This window comes from Lolium rigidum, chromosome 3 (assembly GCF_022539505.1).
Source record: "Lolium rigidum isolate FL_2022 chromosome 3, APGP_CSIRO_Lrig_0.1, whole genome shotgun sequence".
Classification (NCBI taxonomy): Eukaryota; Viridiplantae; Streptophyta; class Magnoliopsida; order Poales; family Poaceae; genus Lolium; species Lolium rigidum.
The window spans coordinates 65,390,486-65,409,365 of NC_061510.1; the positions used below are offsets into that span (position 1 = coordinate 65,390,486).

The 18,880-nt window shown below is 43.8% G+C and overlaps 2 protein-coding genes and 2 long non-coding RNA genes across 4 annotated transcripts; all 4 read right to left on the minus strand.

The window, feature by feature from the left end:
- Window positions 1-3,632: 3,632 nt before the first annotated feature.
- On the minus strand, window positions 3,633-5,006 carry LOC124701723. Its single transcript, XR_007002185.1, has 4 exons — window positions 4,989-5,006; window positions 4,758-4,878; window positions 4,489-4,658; window positions 3,633-4,398 (listed from the first exon to the last, which is right to left on the minus strand). It is a non-coding gene; the product is annotated as an uncharacterized LOC124701723 (long non-coding RNA).
- Window positions 5,007-5,156: 150 nt separating this feature from the next.
- LOC124701725 lies at window positions 5,157-5,882 on the minus strand. The gene is made up of 3 exons (XR_007002186.1): window positions 5,712-5,882; window positions 5,448-5,606; window positions 5,157-5,273 (listed from the first exon to the last, which is right to left on the minus strand). It is a non-coding gene; the product is annotated as an uncharacterized LOC124701725 (long non-coding RNA).
- Window positions 5,883-5,897: 15 nt separating this feature from the next.
- On the minus strand, window positions 5,898-10,054 carry LOC124701724 (putative disease resistance protein RGA3). The gene is made up of 2 exons (XM_047233814.1): window positions 6,269-10,054; window positions 5,898-6,180 (listed from the first exon to the last, which is right to left on the minus strand). Exon 1 carries the CDS (start codon window positions 10,052-10,054, stop codon window positions 6,275-6,277), a length of 3,780 nt encoding a protein of 1,259 aa, XP_047089770.1. The 3' UTR covers window positions 5,898-6,180; window positions 6,269-6,274.
- A 5,450-nt stretch (window positions 10,055-15,504) lies between these two features.
- Window positions 15,505-17,856, minus strand: LOC124694940 (cyclin-A3-1-like). Its single transcript, XM_047227860.1, has 7 exons — window positions 17,677-17,856; window positions 16,862-17,079; window positions 16,692-16,767; window positions 16,522-16,598; window positions 15,874-16,048; window positions 15,656-15,796; window positions 15,505-15,576 (listed from the first exon to the last, which is right to left on the minus strand). Exons 1-7 carry the CDS (start codon window positions 17,854-17,856, stop codon window positions 15,505-15,507), a joined length of 939 nt encoding a protein of 312 aa, XP_047083816.1.
- Window positions 17,857-18,880: the final 1,024 nt, after the last annotated feature.

Sequence of the window (18,880 nt, forward strand, 5' to 3'; positions counted from 1 at the left end):
AAGCACCCGTGCCCAGACTCGGGGGCTACTCCCATCGGGAGCGCTGGACGCGCACCCGACATAAACTTTTTTGCAATCCAGGATCATGCCCAGGGACTTGATTCTGTGTAGGGTAACATTGTTTTGCCATCGGCAGTTAACCAGCAAAAGTTGGGCATGTTACTCATTATCCCTTGCCTGAGGAAAATATATCGGATGAACTACGAAGACTTACGAAAAACTTCGGCAGAGTAAAATGTTCGAGTGGTACAACTTGAGTCTACGCACGGATTGCAAGCATCCGTACCTAGACTCGGGGGCTACTCCCATCGGGAGCGCTGACGCGCACCCGACAGAAGAAGATGATGCAAATTCAGGAAGAACAAGAACAATCAAGGAGAAGAACAGTTGGTGAAGGCATGCTTTAGTCTCTACCCGAACTATCTTCGGCTAGACACTCGGGGGCTACTGACGTGGGCATTACCCTTCGGGTAACCGATGTTGCCCTATCCTGTATTTTCTAGTTGGAGGCCCATGAAAGCACTTGGAGGCAAGGCGGCCCAACCGGATGGCACACCGGAAGATTCCTTGGCAAGCAAGGCAAAGAAGCAGCCGAACAAGGAAAGATTAGATCTAAAATTACTGTAAACCTAGTCGTACACGGTTGGACCTCTTGAAACCTGGCCTCCTATATAAAGGCCAGGAGAGGGGCTGCCGATGGACAATCAATCTTAGCGATTTTAGCCAGCATAAGCTTAAAGCTAGGTCACCTTAGCACTTAACCATCTCGACGAGATCTCAGCCGAACTATTCGGCACCCCATTGTAACCCATTATCATCATAATCAAGAACAGACAGGCAGGACGTAAGCCCCTATCGGAGGGCATTGCCGAGGAACACCCTCGACACCTTCTGGTAAGCTTCAACCCCTGCTCGTGCCAGAAGTGCCCGGGCAAGAAATTTTCTTGGATTTTGTGGAGGGCTGCCAAAATCTGAGGGTTTCGACTCCATCTTGGTGGTCGTCGACAGGCTGCCGAAATTTGCTCATTTCATTCCTTTGCATCATCCTTATTTAGCATCTCAAGTAGCTCGCGCGCCCTGGGACAATGTGATTAAACTGCACGGAGTACCGCTCACTATTGTCTCTGATCATGATAATATATTCACCAGTGTTGTTTGGAAGAATGTGATGCAGACTGCCGGTACAAAACTGCTTTACTCCACGGCCTATCACCCACAAACTGATGGACGGACAACTGAGCAGGTCAATCAATGTCTGGAAATGTTCGTAGTACCATTCATGACATCCCTGTCAGTGGCGTCGTTGGCTTCCAGCAGCTGAGTTCTAGTACAATTCGAGTCTCCATGCTTCTCTGAACTGTTCCCCGTTCAAGGCACTGTATGGCCGTGAGCTCAATTTGGGTGGTATACTGCAATGGGAAGGAGCAGCGTTAGGTGATGGTGGAGAATTCAACTGGCCAGCACACACTGCAGCTCCGTGCACAACTGGGACAAGCTCAGTTCAGAATCAAGAAACAGGTAGGCCGTAACAGAACAGAGCGCTTAGACTACTGTGGCCAACCGTCCTTGTGCAAAGCTGGCTTACAAGTTCTACGGGCCGTTCAAGGTTGTGCAACGCATTGGCGCGGTGACTTACAAACTTGCCTTGCCCGAGGACAGTCACATTCATCCAGTGTTTCATATTTCCTAGGTGAAGCCATTAACTCCTGATTACACTCCGGTGTTTGATCAGCTGCCCTGTCCCCCAGACTTGTCAGCTTCGTCATTGGTTCCAGTAGCTATTCTGGATCGTCGGATGGTAAAGAAAGGGCATCAGTCTCTCGTTCAGCTGAAGATGGCAATCTCTCTCTCCTGATGACCCTACATGGGAGGATTATCAGGTGCTTCACCACACATTTTAGGAGGAGCGATCTGGCAGGGAGCTTCCATGGGCTGTAGGTGTGTTTAGTTGGGCCGCACCGTCGTGTGTGAAGCCAGGGGTTAAATACGAGCTGCTGTAATGTTGGAACCATCGATGAAATAGAACCTGAAAATGGAAACTCTCTCGTCCTCGTTCGCCCTTCTCATATTCCTGCTTGCTCCTCCCACCTCAACTCTGATTCATCGTCTGATCTTGCTCAAACCAAGTGGAGGTCGTGACAGCTTCGTGGAGTGTGGCGAAGACGGCATCGTCTTGGTCGATGAGATCCTGCTCATCCATGGTTGGCGTCTCGTCCACAGCCGAGACGGTTTGGGACTAGAAGGCCGTGTCGTAGTCGGATACCAGAAACCCTACCTAGCCGGCAGTATATATAATCGGGGCCTGGGAGGGCGGAGGTAATCATCAGAAGAAGAGGATCAAGGAGCTTAAACAGACCCGTTGGGAGAGAATAAAACTAGAGAGATTTCGAACTGAGTAATTGATGGCTCGGCGCTTCGATTTACGGCTAGAAAGATGTGCGACCGCGCGTTTCAGCGACCAGCGCACACGTATTTCACGGCGGGCGGGACCTCCGTTCGCCGGTTCTCCTCCAAATCACCAAATCTGGTGAACAATAATAAGGCATGCCTCGTTTCTGAACTTGTTGAACTTGCAAAATCAGATCTAGTTTTTCTGTTCAGTATCCGCAACTACTAGCCAAAAGATGACGGCACCAAAAAAAAAACATACCTAGATTTAGCTACACTGCACATATTCGCATTTTGACTTTCTTTTTTTATTCAGATACTTCCATGCAGACCCAGCCAAACATTGTATCAGCACCCCTTGCTGTCACTGCTGTAATTAACAAGAATTGTCTAAATTCTTTTGCAGCATCGACCTAATAACTCCGCCGCAGGCGCAGCCGAGACAGAACCCACATCCCCTCCACCACCATGGTAATTATAAAGTATGGCTTAATTTTTAAATGTTTTCTTGTCAATTTATAATTTGTTTTTTAACTCGATTTTCGTTGTAGGTCGCCTAGGAACAAAATGTTCTTACCCCTTCTCTGGGGTTTTTTTGCAGCATGCTATGCAGTAGTTTACGTTGAAAACCGACTGATGGGGGGCCCTTTTGAGTGGAAGGAGCAACCATCTATCACTTGGGAGGAGCTCTATGCAACGGAGTTATCAGAATAATTAAATTGGTGTTGCGTTGAAAAGTGTCTAATTTCTATGTATACTTATAGTTGAACAAGTTATAATTATTATTTAGCCTCAGTCTGCTACTTTCTTCCATATTCGCCTGATGTGTTGATGCCATATATTTTTGAAAGAACAGTGCATCAGATTGTTAGAGTAAGGAGAACCGAGATATAATAAGAGTAAAATGACCAAACATGTATGATGGTCAACCTGATGCAAAGTACCAAGTGACGTTGACGAACATGCATGCCCTTGTTTTTTTCCTTGTAGCCCAATACATGCCCTTTTCCCCAGACTGTACAAGAGCTTTATCCACGTGACTACGTCTCATATACTAGACAGATTTAGACATAGGTACCCAAATTAGAGTTGAAGAAGACTTTGCACCTGGTTGGCGTGCGTACACTAGAACTGTTTCTCAACTTCTTGCTGCAACTGAACCGATACAAATACAGAAATCCACCGCTTTAAGAGTTTACAACAGGAAGCATGTTCAACTGATTGGCAGCACTAAAGAAACACAGAATTTTCCAACATTTCATCATCAATCATGTCTTGTATATCGAGTTCTGTCCAAAGCCGTACACCTTCTCCCGGCGGCAGCTCGATCGTGAGAACAATCAGTAGACGGGAGGTTTTATCACATTTTGAACGAATAATCTACTGATGAACGCCCCGGTAGGTGGTCTTACAGTACGCTATGTGGAAGGAGCCAGGGAGGATGAAGGAGCGTAGGTAGCAGGAGAGGGCGGGAAATCCAACACGATCTGTGCCGTGCGCAAGGACCAAGTGTTGTACACCAACAAAGAGTATGAAGAAGAGATGATGAGAAAGAGGGAGTGTGGGGGAGCTGGCCAGTGGCAGTAGCAAGCACATAGGCTGCCTGACAGGTAATGAGCGACCAAGTGGTCTTAAAGGAGTGCCTGATCAGGATATCGCAGTGGCGGCAAATCTGGCCAGAGCAGATGCAGGAGAGATGAAGGTGACGAGTTGAGGACTGGGCAGTACCGAACGCATGGGGTGCCAGCAGGTAATGAACACCATGGCGGTCTTAGAAGAGTCCCTAGTCAGGATGTGGCGGCTACAACATATGTGGCCAGAGTAGATTTGCGAGAGGAGATGGCGACAAGACGTCAGACCAGGAAGATGGCTGCGGATGCTCGAAAGAGATGGCGGTATAGAGATGTGACGAGGCAGGTCGTGCCCAGCGCCACACGTTGTAGTTGCTTTCGTATCTTGATTAAAAAATTCACCAGTATGGCGGCACGGGTTCGTCTAGATGAAGGCTACCTGAAAGAGGATGCAACATACAGGAAACAAATCAGTATCGAAAAAACCTGAATCATCGATAATGTACTAACTTCTGTAAAGTGTAAGCACGTGAATCACCACTGTATGTAATTAACTTTGAAATGGACGATGAAGAAAGGGGCAGCTCCTTCCAGACATCGAGGACAGATGCTAATTCCGTTATTGCCATTGTTGGATGCAACAACAAACTTAGCTTCTGAATAACAACTTCTGAGTTCAGTGTTGGCCATGAGATTGTTCTGCAGGATCCAAGTGATGATTGTAAAAGTCAGAAAATGAACCTCCAAATACACTCGTGGATATAACTGCTTAGTACTTTGAGTTGGTCATAACCGAACCTGCTGGGTTGGAACTGAAACTCCGAGGGATGCCGGCAAAAGATCACCATATATGCAATTTCCACAAGATGCAGTATGCACAGTTGGTGGTACAGTGGACTGTATGAAACAAATAATCAACCTGTTCCAGTATTGCATGAAGCGTGCATTAGTATTGAGATATTCAGAAGGTGTGTTAACATCATAAACGAACACTCTAATCATCAAAAACTGCTTAGATTTTGAACCTACCAGATCGAGCATAAAGTAACATAGCTCTATGATCTGAGACCTAAAACAGTTCCATAGAAGAAGGTTAGGATAATCTGCCGAATTTGGGTGATGAATGTCAGAAAACTGAAAATTGTAAAGGGAACTCACAAACATAAAATGCTCAATTGAGTTGGTCAACAGGTGAACCTGCTATATTGGGGCTGAAACTTTGAACCAGTGAAACATCACCAGATATGCAGTCTGCAGAAGATGCAATTGGCAGTTGCTGGTAGCATGCACGCACTGTATGAACAAACATTCAGCCTGTTCCATTATTGTATGAAACGTGTTTTAGCATTGAGATATTCAGAAAAGACTAAGGAAGCAGCGTTACATTAAACAAATAACAGAGCGCATCAAAGAAAGTGTTCTAATACACCATGTACATAAACAGGCACTCTTATGATCAAAAACTGCTTAGATAGACGATGGACATACCAAATCAAGGATATAATGCTTTCCGCCCAAATCGATAACTTCACGAAATACAAGCTGTCCAACCACAACGACTTAAAGCAGAGAATGCGTGCACAAGTGAATATATTGCCCAATACTCCAAGGAAGGAACACACAGAACCGAGCTTTCTGATCTGAGGCCTGCAACATTTCCATAACGTGAAGGTTAGAATAACCATCACACTCAGAATAAGAAGAAACCATACATACATAAGAACTATGTCAGGAAAATAAATTGTTATTCACCTCCAGGTCCGTTGATCAATCAGTTGTCACATTAGTCTTTGAAATTTACCATGCATATATGCACCTGCTACATGCAACTGCAGTACTCCGTTTCAGATACCAGTGTGTCTGACGTAATATGAGAGACAACAAATAGCTGCGTACGAAAAGAAGCTAGGTATAAGAAAATATACAAGTTAGGCTGAGTATCTGCCACATGTAAAATGCAGAAAAAATAGAATGATGCACGCATGCCATGTAAAGGAAGCAATCGAAATTTATATATAGAATTATAGATAGCCAAAGTGGAGCACAGCTTAATTATAACCTGGTCGAACAAGATCACATAAATCATGTACTAACCTGGAGATGGCCAGGCTGAAAGCATGTACATGCCACATGATGTATCCAGGATTCATAGCCTATATACATATATTGCAGTTCGAAATGAGAGTATAGATCGATGGGTCTGTGCGGACAAGTTAGACACCTGTCAGATTTCACAAGTTAGTAGCATAAAGATTAGGGGCTCGATTTCCTTGAGAAAATGAAGGAAAGTGATATGAATTAACTGTTACCATGGGCTATGCTCCGTATACCATCCGTAAAGCTGGGTTTGCTGCTTGTACTATCTTCATTCCCTCTTGTAGCTCGGCACTGCAATGCTCTGCACGCAGCAGTTGCAGTGAAGTGGGGAGGCCTCCCTTGGGAAGCGAAAGCAATCGGACTTTAGGGCAACGGTGGATTTCTAGTGTCCTGAGTGAAGAAAGACTGTGTAACCCTTGAGGGAGAGACAACAGACCCGAGCAGCTAAGAAATTTTAGTGATTGGAGAGAGGCGAGGAGCTGGAACGCCTTATTTTCCTCTTCCGTCAAGCTTTCCACATGATCATCATAGCAAAAATGTAACGTGTGGAGGGTAGCAGCGATAAGGCTGCAGATGGGAGAAACAAGCACCGCTGAGATGCTATCCACAGAGAGTGTTGTCAATTGGTGGAAGGAGCCCGGTGGCAATTTGATCCTTGCCACCTCTGAAAACAGATCCGCTGCTATAGAATCAGAATGATAGTTATAGATCGTCAATTCCTTGAGGTTGACTGTGATGAGAGGATTGAACCCATCCACTGTAAACTTGTGGCAACCCAGCAGTGCTATACTGGTGAGAGACGTGAGCGTTGAGAGGAGAGCCATTGACTGGCTTGACCACATGCTTGAATCTCGTTCAATCAAAAGGTTCCTTAGACAGGTTAGCCTTTGGAGGTCTGTCCATGGGATTTTTGATCCATTTGTAAATGTGACACTCTCTAGTTTCCCCATATTGTGGAAGGCTAATGCATGTTCATAGCCTGACAAAACCAATCTATTTTTTGTGAAACGCACAGACCAAACTCGCCTCACTGACCTTGGCCTGGCGGCCTTAAGCCTATAACCCACTTCAAAATGTGTTAGTGCGGAAGTATGGGGCATGGGTGGAAGGGACAACTTACGGCATTCATAAATAATAAATTCAGACAGGTTGGGATAGTGTGTGTCTTGGAGAAGGTGCTTCGACAAAAAAGGCAGTGTACGGAAACTAGGACACTCACTGCACTTGATGCTTTCAAGCTTCGGAAACTGATGGCAGTTAGGTCCCATGACCCACTCTTCAAGATCTGGCATGTTACTAAACTCAACTTTTTTCAGGTGCATGAAACTAAGGTCGGGCCCAATAAGACACATGCCAGTAATATTCTTCAACCGTAGTATCTTGAGATATGATAGATGCCCAAAAGGTGGAAGATTGCCCCAACACACACCATCTAGAGTGAGAGACTCCAAATGCTTAGTGGTTATGTCACGACACAACCATCTAGGAAATGCATAATCACCTTTAATGACAAGTTCTTTGAGATTATCATGTGGCTGGAGGCCATCAACAACATCAGTTGCAATCAGTTGCCCTCTTCTGCAAACTAGTGTCAATTTTTTCAGATTCTTTTTCAAAACCAAGTTGGCTTTACTGGCTTCTTCCTTGGTAGTAACCTTTTCCACATTATGCAAACAGAGTTCTCCTCCAAGATCTGTCAATTTCCCCAACTCTTCCAGTTCAAAACCAACACTCTTTTTCTTAACATGGAATTCTTTTAGCTCCTCTAGATGTTCTATCTTCCCAACCTCGGGAACATTGGAGTGGAGTTCATTGTTAGCAATGAAATGGCATAAATTAACAAGGCGGCTAATGTACTTAGGCAAACTAGAACTACCATGCCAATCTTGTAGGTCTAGGAATAGCAAGTGATAAAATCTTGGTAGTGTAGTAGGTAAAGTCACTTCTAAATGTTTGGGCGATCTAATTCTTAGATATCGTAGGTGGAGAAGTTTTGAGAAGTTTTTTGGCAAGGAATTTTTAGAGTTCATTACTATAAAAAGGACACGGAGACCCTCTATTTCCTTGAACGTATCCATTAAAATCTCAGTGATATGTTCTTCATATTCTCTGAAAATCATTAAAGTCCACAAATTTCTAATATTTATCCTGTTCTTCAGTTTATCCATTTCTCTCCTAAAATTTGCATCATATGCATCTCCCATTGTGATGGACAAGTGTTTTATTGACTGTGGGATGTCGTCCTCACTAAAACTTATGCCATTACTTATATTGACACATTCTTGTGATGATACACTCCGAGATAGGTCATGCAACAAATCATGAATAACATAATAGTGATCCTCCAGACCATCCATTTCCTTCATGAGAAAACCACTGTTTACTAGTTGTTCAAAGTAATTATTATTTTTGCAGCTGGAGTCTATTATGCCTATTGCAGTCCAAAAGCGAGTAATTTCTAAATTTGTAAACCTATGATCTTTAGGGAAAAGGGAAAAATAAGAAAAACATTGTTTCAGGTGGAAAGGAAGGTAATCATAACTAATTTTCAGGGCTGGCATAATGTCATCACTATTTTTTTGATTATTCCACTCATTATTTTCAAGAACTTTCCTCCAATGTTCCCGAGAAAGGTTTTTCTTTAGTAACCGAGCAACTGTTTTGGCTGCTAATGGCGAACACTTCAATCTCTCTACAATCTTTCTTCCAATATCAATTAATTCACTGTATTGCTGATCATGTTTATATTCACCAAATACACATGTCTGAAAAAAATCCATGAACTCCTCATGCTCCAAACCTTGCAGGTTTATTGGAATAGTTGATTTCTTCATACTTTCTTGTATTTTTGGAAATCGAGTTGTGACTACAACCATGCTGCCTTTGACTCCCCCATTTATGAAAGGAACTAAAAAGTTGCTCCACTCAGAATCACTATCACATTTCCATATATCATCCAACACAATTAAGAACCTTATGTACTTCAATCTATGTGCAATGGACATTTGAAGCTGATCTAAATTGGCATTGGTTGTACCACTATCAGTGTACCTGTCCCGATAGTACTCAGATTTACTTGCGGGAATGCAGTTATTGATCTGTTGTGTAAGCTTAAGCACATCAAAATCAGTTGAAACACGGACCCAAACCCTAACATAGAAGTGTTCTTGAGTTCTTCTATCATTATACAAGTGTTGTGTGAAAGTTGTCTTTCCAATACCCCCTGGACCAACTATAGGAAGAACATAAAGAGGTTCACTATAATATGCACCACCAGTGATATCTTTTATAGTTTGCTCAAAAATGATACTCCTTCCATACAACTTATTTTGTTCAGTTGTTGATCCCATGATAGGCCGTTCTATGGTGACTAATGTGCCTTCTGTGCTGCTATCGTTTGGAATTTTGAGCAAATCCGAGACATGAAGGCACTTGGAGTGTATGACCTCAATCACTGACTTGATTTTGTTGGACATGACCATTGTATCAAATTCCAAGTGATCTTCATGCCCACTAACATTAGCACTATCAAACTTGGCACTGCTTTGTGGGTTATCAGCAACAGCAGTAGCAGCAACACAAACATCATCTTTTCTAGATGAACAAGAGAGGTTTGAAAGCCAGTTACCGAAAGTATGGCGAACATCCTTACGACCATGTTGAACCTTTTCTTCGATGTCACCTGCCAAAAGTGGCGCCACATGGTGCGTGTTGTCGAGCTTGTCCTGGATCATGAAGTAGTGGAGCTCGTCCAGGGCATCCTCGGCCTCCTCGGCCTTCCTGGCAAGCTGTTGCAGCAGCCCCTTGAGCCCAGGGTTGTTGTCGTCCCTCCCCTGGGCCGCATGTAGGAGTGCTTGCATGTACAACAAGTCTTCTTTGATTTGCTCGGAGTTGAGGCCAAGCTCTTTGCTGGACACATACGCAGCCACCAAGTCATTGGACAGCTTATCCAGCAGCTTGCCGACGAGCCAGCTCGCGACGCCGGCCGCCATCTCCATCTCCTCAGGGCACAGAGGCAGGTGATTGGTTTGTGAGGTTTGAGTTTTGTGGATTGCCAGGTAGCAGCAAGTATGTGCGCATACTTCGGGAGACACCTTGATGGATCCTTTTATAGAGTTGGTGGAAGGCTGTATTCTAACAAATTTAATCTAGGTTCCGTTTGATCGTGTCGGCGTCTTCAAGGAAGAAAAGGATGAGACGCAACTTTGCTAATTCCAGTTCGTTTTAATTATCCAAATGGCCATCCTTGACATCTATGGGGCCTCCAAGATGTTCTTTTCCTTAAAAAAAATGAATGTCAACTTGAATGATTAAGCTAACAAATTGACAGGAGCACTGGCGGCGCCTCTTGGAGACCATACCAGGCCATGGCTCGGTCTTCCAAAAACGGAAATCACAATTAGTGAGGCATTTTGACTCATCAGATTCATTGAGGCCTTGATTCCCATCATTTCTTACCCCTATAGCTCTAAATGGCCCATGCTAGTTTAGTCGTCCCCTCCTTCAGTGGCCGCACGCTCCGCCACTCACAGGAGGCTGGAGCTGTACAAAGCCATGTGAAGGTGGTCGTGGGATGCAGTTAGCGATGAACAATTAAATACACAAGGGCTTTTTCATACTGGGAAATGTATGGCAGATTGACCGGTGACTCTGCAAAGTAGATGCTTCGGTTGTTCAATTATATGATCAACTTGAATGAGAAAACAGATATAAATACATACCAGACCGTGCCCTCTTCCCCGTCGCAGTCAGCCCACTCTTGCCACGTCTGCCTGGAGAAAAAAAAATGAGGCCATTAACCAGTTTTGGGTAGCCATGAACTCCAGAACAATAACCAAACAAGAACTTACATCGCGATTTCATGTGAGTGATGGCGCGATCCGATGTCTCCTTGGACCTTGGCAACAAGAAGAAAAATAGTAATGGCTGATGCATTCTAACAGTGACCTTCTGTGCATGGACCACGGAGATGACCCGCACACGGACAACGACCTTATATTTACGGGAACACGACGATGTGCTGAGCGATCGCTCGTATAGATGATAATGAATCTAGCAGATGGAATGTGGACTCACCTAATTGACGAACCCGACAATGCGGTCGGCCGGAGTGGGAGAAGACGAAGGCAATCGATCTCCCTCGACCTCACATGAATCTCGAGTTAACTCCTTCGTAGATAACTCTTGGCGGCTAGGGTAAGTTGAAGGACGAGGAAACGCTGTCAATATCACGAAATGTGGCGCCGGCGAGCTTCGCGGCCGCGCGCTTACTGGAGCTGCGGAGACTAATGGTGCCCCGAGAGCTTCCGACAGATCAAGTAAGGAGGGGTCCACAGGTGAGTTATTGAGAGGGTGGAGGTATGTACTCCACGGGGGCGGAGGGGTGAACTCGTCGCCGACGAGCAGCTCGCCGTTGCGGGGGAGGCTCTACAACCTCGTCGTCGTGTTCGTGTGACCAGTGGAAACTGGTGGCAAGGGACGACGGGCCTGGACAATTTTGTGAACGTGCACCGGCCCAGCCCGTGCACAGTACTCAGGCCAGCTTTCTCTATTTAACGGCCATCCCGGCCCAACCAAACAAACCAGGGACTATTACACGGAACATTTACCTAATTAGACTCAAAACCTACCTGAAGGCTGCACGTAGGAATGTAAACGAATTGGATCGGATTGGATAATGCTATTTTCATATTCTTTATTATATTTTTTAGAGGATTTGGATCGATGCGGATTCAAATGTAAATTATATAGGATTGTGGATATAGAGTGGATTACTCAAATGACGCTTTATTACTTAAAAGAGAGAGGATTTGGTGACTAGGTGTATACGTGAGCACCCTCTAGATGCCACACGATCTGTGTTGAGATCCGGTTCTTGTCAATTGGATCTGTTGCCTTGACGCTGTCTTATCCATTGCTAAACGTACTTGGCGTGGGCTGCAGGTACCGCGTTTCAATGATTGGTACTATTTGAGTTCAAAAAAGGTGGGTCGTACGTGATTTCGAAGTGTTGCCAGTGCTGATGTGGTTTGCTAACCCAACAATGATGGTAACAGAGGATTGCTAGATGTGACACGTGTCAACCAACAGATGTGTGCTCACGTATACACCCGGTCACCAGGCTTCTTTTGTTACTTAAAAGGTGAGCATTACACTCAGGGCCTGCATAGCTTTTTTTCGAAATGGGGGTATTCCCCGGCTTCTGCATCATGACGATGCACACGGCCATTTATTAAACGAAGGTTCAAAATAGCATTGTTTACAACCCACGCCAACCTTGAAGATCGATACAATAATCAACCGTCGATAAAGACCCAAAAACGCATACTATGACTACACATCAACATAGCCTTCTAGTATGCCGCCAACCAGCCTGGCACAAGATATCCTGAGCGACCATCAGGAGCCGTGTGCATCCAGAAACCATGGCATCCCGCTGCCCCTCCGGAGAGAGTAGAGCCCACAGTTGGACCCAGTGGGAAACCATATGGATAACCTGCAAGAAATGAAAAGAGGTTTTTTTATTAAAAATGATATCATTCCTGACCCTCCAGATAGACCAACATAAAGCAGAAACCCCAATCTGGATAAAAGTCTTAGATTGTCTATCTACTCCATTTAACCAATTACCAAACATATTAGTAACATTGGTGGAGGTGGAAGATCATATGTAAAGTTAACCGTACGCCATAAGAGCTTAGCTAAGGGGCATTCAATAAAAAGGTGCTGAATAGTCTCATGTTCCCCACAGAAAACACATTTGGTACACCCATTCCAATAACGTTTAGCTAAATTGTCCTTAGTTAATAACACCTTATTACTTAAGAACCATATGAAAAAAATTATCTTTAGTGGGATTTTAATCTTCCATAGATATTTTCTGAGGAAAGGGGTATGGTCACACATAAGATCTTCATACATCGATTTCACTGTAAACAATCCATTTGTTGTCAAATTCCAGACAAAACGATCATCCTCTTCACTTAATTGTACCATCATAAGTCTCCGACATAATTGCAACCAGAAAGTCCATTTATTACCAGTCAGCACAAGGGCCTGCATAGCTAAGATGCATATAGCCTCCATCCACGATAATAACGAACAAAAGTCTGAACAAAACGAACACTAAGAAAATCTTAGCAGCCATCTAGACAAGGGGAGTTGCAATCCTATGATTATGTAGCCACCCATATCGGTTTATAAATTTCTTCGTCGTATCCTTCAACTATGTAGACACCTTTGTAAAGAGATTGTGGTCCTCCGTGCACTGAAACGACGACCATGAACGGACAAAGTCATACAACGGTATATTACCTTCATAAGAGAAAATCTTTTATTGTTAAAAACCTTATCATTTCTACGTAGCCATAGCGACCATACAATTCACCCCTTTTAGCGAATTTCCAAATACATTTGCAATACTTCGCGGTGTGTATAGGTAGAATATATCTGAATGATTGATCATATAGACCTAGCGAGCTGGCATTGAAAGAAAAGGTGTTTTATTGTCTCCTTGCCGTGTCAAAAAACGCACTTCACACATCCATGCTAATATCATTTTACAAGGTTGTCTTTAGTTTGAATAACACCGCGAAGAAAATACCATGCAAAAAAAACCTTAATCGTCAATGGTTCCTCATCTTCCAAATAGCCTTATCATTAATCACCGGCTGAATGGGTTCGATTAATGCTTTATACATGGAACCTATCGAAAATACACCATTCTTGGTAAGTCCCTATTGAAATTCTATCGACTGGGCTGAAGCTAAGCGATGTATAAAGCAATTCATTCCATGGTGCTAACCGGGGTCCAACCAAATCACGCCTGAACACCACAGTCAGTGGAGATGTTTCCATCACCCTCTCTAAGGTAGCATCTTAATTTATAAAGTATAATATTGTGCAAAGATGTATATTGTTCTCGAAGGGAGTTGCTCCCAACCACTTATCCTCCCAGAACCTTATCTCCAATCCATCTCTAATGGAGAAAAAACCATATGGAAAAAAGTACTTCTTGGTTGCCATAATACTAACCCAAAAGTGAGAGTATCCCGATTTCCATATAACTTGAGAAATCGCTTTTGTGCCAACGTACTTTTTCCGCAACAAGTTTTGCTATACACCGTCCTCACTTAACAACGTGGCCAACCATTTTGCAAGTAAGGCCCTGTTTTTAACCTCTAGTAGCCAACCATTTTGCAAGCAAGGCCCTGTTTTTAACCTCTAGATCATGGACACCAAGTCCACTCTGATCCTTTGGATGGCAAATAGCACTTCGTATAGTTAACCGGTTTTTTTTCCACTATATCATTGCCAAAAGAATCTGGAACGGAAATAGTCCAGTTTCCTCAAAACTCCTTTAGGAAATTGGAAGAAAGAAATCATGTATAATATCATATTTGTAAGTACTAAATTTATGAGAACTAATTTTTCGCCCAAAGATAGTAGTTTTCCTTTCCCACTACTAAGGCGCCTTTCCTCGACGAGCTTCCCTTTAGCAAGCGTGAGCCTCCGATGATGGATCGGAATGTCCATAACTGATTAGAAAGTTGCCCAACCTACATCCGAAAAGTTTGGCATATAGGTTGGCCTCGTTTTGGGCCTCACCAAAACAGAAAATTTCACTTTTATGAAAATTTATCTTAAGATCTGACAATTGCTCGGACGCTAATAGGATTAATTTCAGGTTTCTCACATTTTTCAAGCCATGCTCCATAAACTGAATTGTGTCATCGGCGTATTGAAGGATAGACAGCCCACCATCAACCAAATGAGGGACTACTTCTTCAATCTAGCTATCAAGTTTAGCGCAATCAATAATAATAGCAACCATATCCGCCACGATATTAAATAACATCGGAGTGAGGGATCGCCTTGCCTCAAACCTTTTTTTGACTGAAAGTATCTACCAACATCATCATTGACCTTAATGGCGACACTTCCTCCAAAAACAATGTTATTAATTAGGGCGCGCCACTTTTCAGAAAACCTTTTATTCAAAGAGTTTATTGAATAAAGGACCACTTAACTTTGTCATAGCCTTTTTCAAAGTTGATATTGAGATAACCCATTCAACTTTTTGCGATGCATTTCATGGACGCCATCAATATATGTAGATCACAACTAGTAAAAGGTAAGCATAATTAAACCAGTGAGGGGTCGTTAGTGAAGGAGAAGTAAAAAGGGGAGAAATGTTTATCTGAAAGGTTTCATAGAGCCTCTCTGCAAAAAGAACTACTCTGGTTGCACACTACCAAAATATCAATGCAGCTATAGCATAACCAACTACTCCGTACTTACAAAAGTGGGCATACAAATTCTTGCTAGTTTAATTCAGTCTATTTACTACATTACGCTTGGTCACTAATGTCTGCACGAACCCTTATTCTACTAACATTGTGAAATCTGCATCGCCTGCAAAAATGTTGCGAGAGCAAGTTCACGCTTTTCATTGTTTGATATCTTCTAGGAAGTACTCAGGGATCTCTTGTGGTGGAATCAATTCCGACACACGCTCAAGCTGGATAATGATCAAACAAACAAATATAAACAAAAGGTTTGTATGAGAAAACCAAAAGAGTGGCGAATCCGGATCTTACCTCGCAGTGATTGTACTTGTCTTTTACGGAAGCTGGTTTCAGGCCTGGATACGTTCCAATCGACTGCAAACAGTGTATCTTCAAGATGCAACACTTGAGATCAGAGACCTTGTAGTCCATTTTCCATTGCAGCATCAGGTTCTTGAGAATCAACACAAGCTAATTTAGAAAATCATAAAGCATAATGTAAAGTCAAGCAAATATTAATGTCTTCTTACCCAAGGTCGGGTATTTGGGTTGATTGTGAACCTGGCCACAAAAAGGCAGGCAGCGGCAACAACTGATGGCTTGAACTTTGTGCAGTCATAGTCCAACAAGCTTAAGTCCGCAAGGTAGCTACACAGAAACTCCAGCTTTTTTGCATCGCCTCGACGACAAGTAGCTATGTATCTCCTACAAGCAGACAACTTTAGATTTAAGACCTTTTGGAGCCCAGTGCAGCAATAATCTTAAGACAACATACTATTCTAAGTATGAACATGCCTTGGCTGTGGGATATGGCTTGACAATCGAAGCTGCGTTCAGCCCACCACACTAATCCCATAAAAATAAAATTAGTTTGTGGGATGGCCTGACCAATGAAACTGTGTTGGGCCACCACTAAATCCCATAAAAGGGAAACTAGTTAGAGACTGCATATGTGCTATGCTAGCAAGACAACATGATTTGGGTCCGCTTTTCACATAGCAGAACCAGGATCCAGGATTTACTACGGTTTCCTTTGAGAAAGATTGTTTGGCGCAACGGACATGTGCCGAGTGTTAGGCTTAAGAATGTTTCAAACAAATATGGCAGTTCATAATACTACTGTTGTATGTGACTGAGACATTATAACTATTTGGAAAAGTTTCAGAAATAGCAGGTACCGTAGAAAAGTTCTTGTAGTGGGGCTCCCCATCTCAAACTTAAGCAAATTCAGTATGTCAGACTCCATCTTCACCACCTGCAGTGCATAAAAAGCAGAAATGTTTCTCCGCCATTCAAGATCACCAAAATTTACTAAGAAACGGGAAAAAATAATTAGAATAAAGGCTACCTGCTGTTTGGTGTATAAGTTGTCGGTAATGTAAGTGTAATCCTCCACCTCATGTATATATCCATTTTCATATTTCCTGCAACATTTCACTCATACTAGTCAGATGGTCACGCGCGCTAACAGATAAACAAAGCAAAAAAATGATAAACAGCAGTTTAGTAGTCCCCTACGCAGCAAGAAGCATTGCAGCCACGGCCAGTAACTGCAGCTCCTTCCGGACAATGACACCCACTGAGAGGAAGCGGTCCACGTATGAAACCGCAAGGTGAAGTGTGTCAGCCGGAAACTTAAATGCATCAGCCACTCTCACGAGCCAATTCACCACGGCTGCCCTCCGAGCAGGGGTAACTAGGGTCTCCGGCATATAGTCCCTCGGCCTCCTTAGCTCCTAAAATTTTGACAAAATTTAGACAACACAGTCACACATAATGCATCCATTAACAAATCATGTTATGTTGATATAAGATCGTCGTAAATTCAGACAATCAAGATGGTACTACATCCTGAAGAATTCATAGCTTAAGATTCGTAATCAGGCCAGTGAAGTTAACGTAGCAAGAAAAAAAACGCGCATGGATTCTGACTTAAGTCTGAATGACTTTGGTCACCACACATGGCAGGGACTCAAAGTCACCTGAACTTAAGATAGTGGATTCGTGACGTCAAAAAATACTTTCGTTTGCAATAATAGATGGAAAGCTTAATTATACAGCATCCTAATTTCATCATTAGCTTAACGAGCAGTAAATAAAAACTAGATATAGATAGTGTCCCACGTCCATAACCAAACACGCTGAATAAATACATCGAGATTTATCCACAACACAGTAATCACCTAGTAAATTCCGGAAATCCATGAGTGCGACGTGATCACGCCCAAAAACTCCCCAATTCTACTCAGTATGATCTCACCTGAACAGGCCAACATGAACTAACCCCACCGCAAAAACACAACATTTGAGAAGGGGAAACGAAAAACCCTCACCTCCAGGGACCGCATGTAGCTGTCGATGTCCTCCAGGTACGACGCGATAGTCGCCCGGACGGCGACAGGGTCCGTCTGCTCCGGCTCCGAGTCTGCGTCTAGCAGACGGGCGCGGTCAGCCGCGCAGCCCACGCTCTCCTCCATCCTCTCCGGCGACTGTTTGGTTTCGCCTAAAGCCATGACGTAAAACTAGATAAAAACACACTCGCCAGAAACTTTGTCCAAGGTAGGGGCACTTGTCGTGCTCCTCTGTTTTCTCTTTATTCTTCTCAATATCACGGTCATACATTGATGCACATCCTGGTGCATCTTACGTAGCATAGCCAGCTTATCCTAACTCGAGAAGGACACGGACTAATGTTATGCCGAGTACGACTTGCAAGCTAACTCAACTTACGTACCTAGCTAACTGCGTGCAAATACTACTAGGACACTGACATGCATGCATGCACAACTCAGCATGCGAACCTATTACAAATAACACTTACCTAACCTAAGCAGGCTTAAGCTATGGAGACTGTACGTGTCTCCGACTCAAACTCAGCTAGACAAGATTGGATTATTTCCAACAGCTTGGAAGCCCTCGGCGACGGTTGAAGCTAGCGATGGACACCGAAGCATTGTATGCGATCAGGAGCTTGGCTATTTCTGGAAGCCCGGCCGTCCTAATTTTCTGTCTGATTTTGTCTTCCCCCGACAGGATTTTGGGGTTGTTTCTGTTAGACGCTAGAGGTTTAGTCAGATACGATCTGTTTAGATGTAACCGTGTCGGTCTCATATACGATTCAATCTGTAACCTGCCTGGTGACGCATAGCACCACATCGATATAAATATGAACCTCCAGGGGCTCGGCAGATTATCCGAGTAGACCCTAATACCAGTATCCCTAAACTTTTACATGGTATCGAGAGCAGGCTCTTCCGCCTCGTCTACCTGATCGCAGCTTCGACGGAATTTTCATCCCCTGTGCCGTTCTAGGATCGGCATTGCCCTCCACCCACCCCGTTGCTATCCTCCAGCTCGACCGCCATGGCGTCCTCGAGCAGCCTCGCCCCGATCAACCTCGGGAACCCTCCTTCTGAAAAGCTTACCAGGAAAAACTTTCCCCTATGGCGTTCCATGGTGCTCCCTGCTATTCGAGGGACAGCTCGTCGGACTTCTAGATGGTTCCGACCCAGAGCCGCCAAAAGAACTTGCGCCAAC

What these genes read in the sequence shown, in the direction of transcription:
- LOC124694940 (XM_047227860.1), bottom strand. Translation starts at nt 17,856, where the DNA reads ATGGCTTTAGGCGAAACCAAACAGTCGCCGGAGAGGATGGAGGAGAGC. An exon ending in GCTGCAATGCTTCTTGCTGC is followed by an intron (nt 16,768 to 16,861) that starts GTAGGGGACTAC and finishes GAAATGTTGCAG; the next exon opens with GAAATATGAAAATGGATATA. An exon ending in ACTACAAGAACTTTTCTACG is followed by an intron (nt 16,049 to 16,521) that starts GTACCTGCTATT and finishes GTCTGCTTGTAG; the next exon opens with GAGATACATAGCTACTTGTC.
- LOC124701724 (XM_047233814.1), bottom strand. Translation starts at nt 10,054, where the DNA reads ATGGAGATGGCGGCCGGCGTCGCGAGCTGGCTCGTCGGCAAGCTGCTG.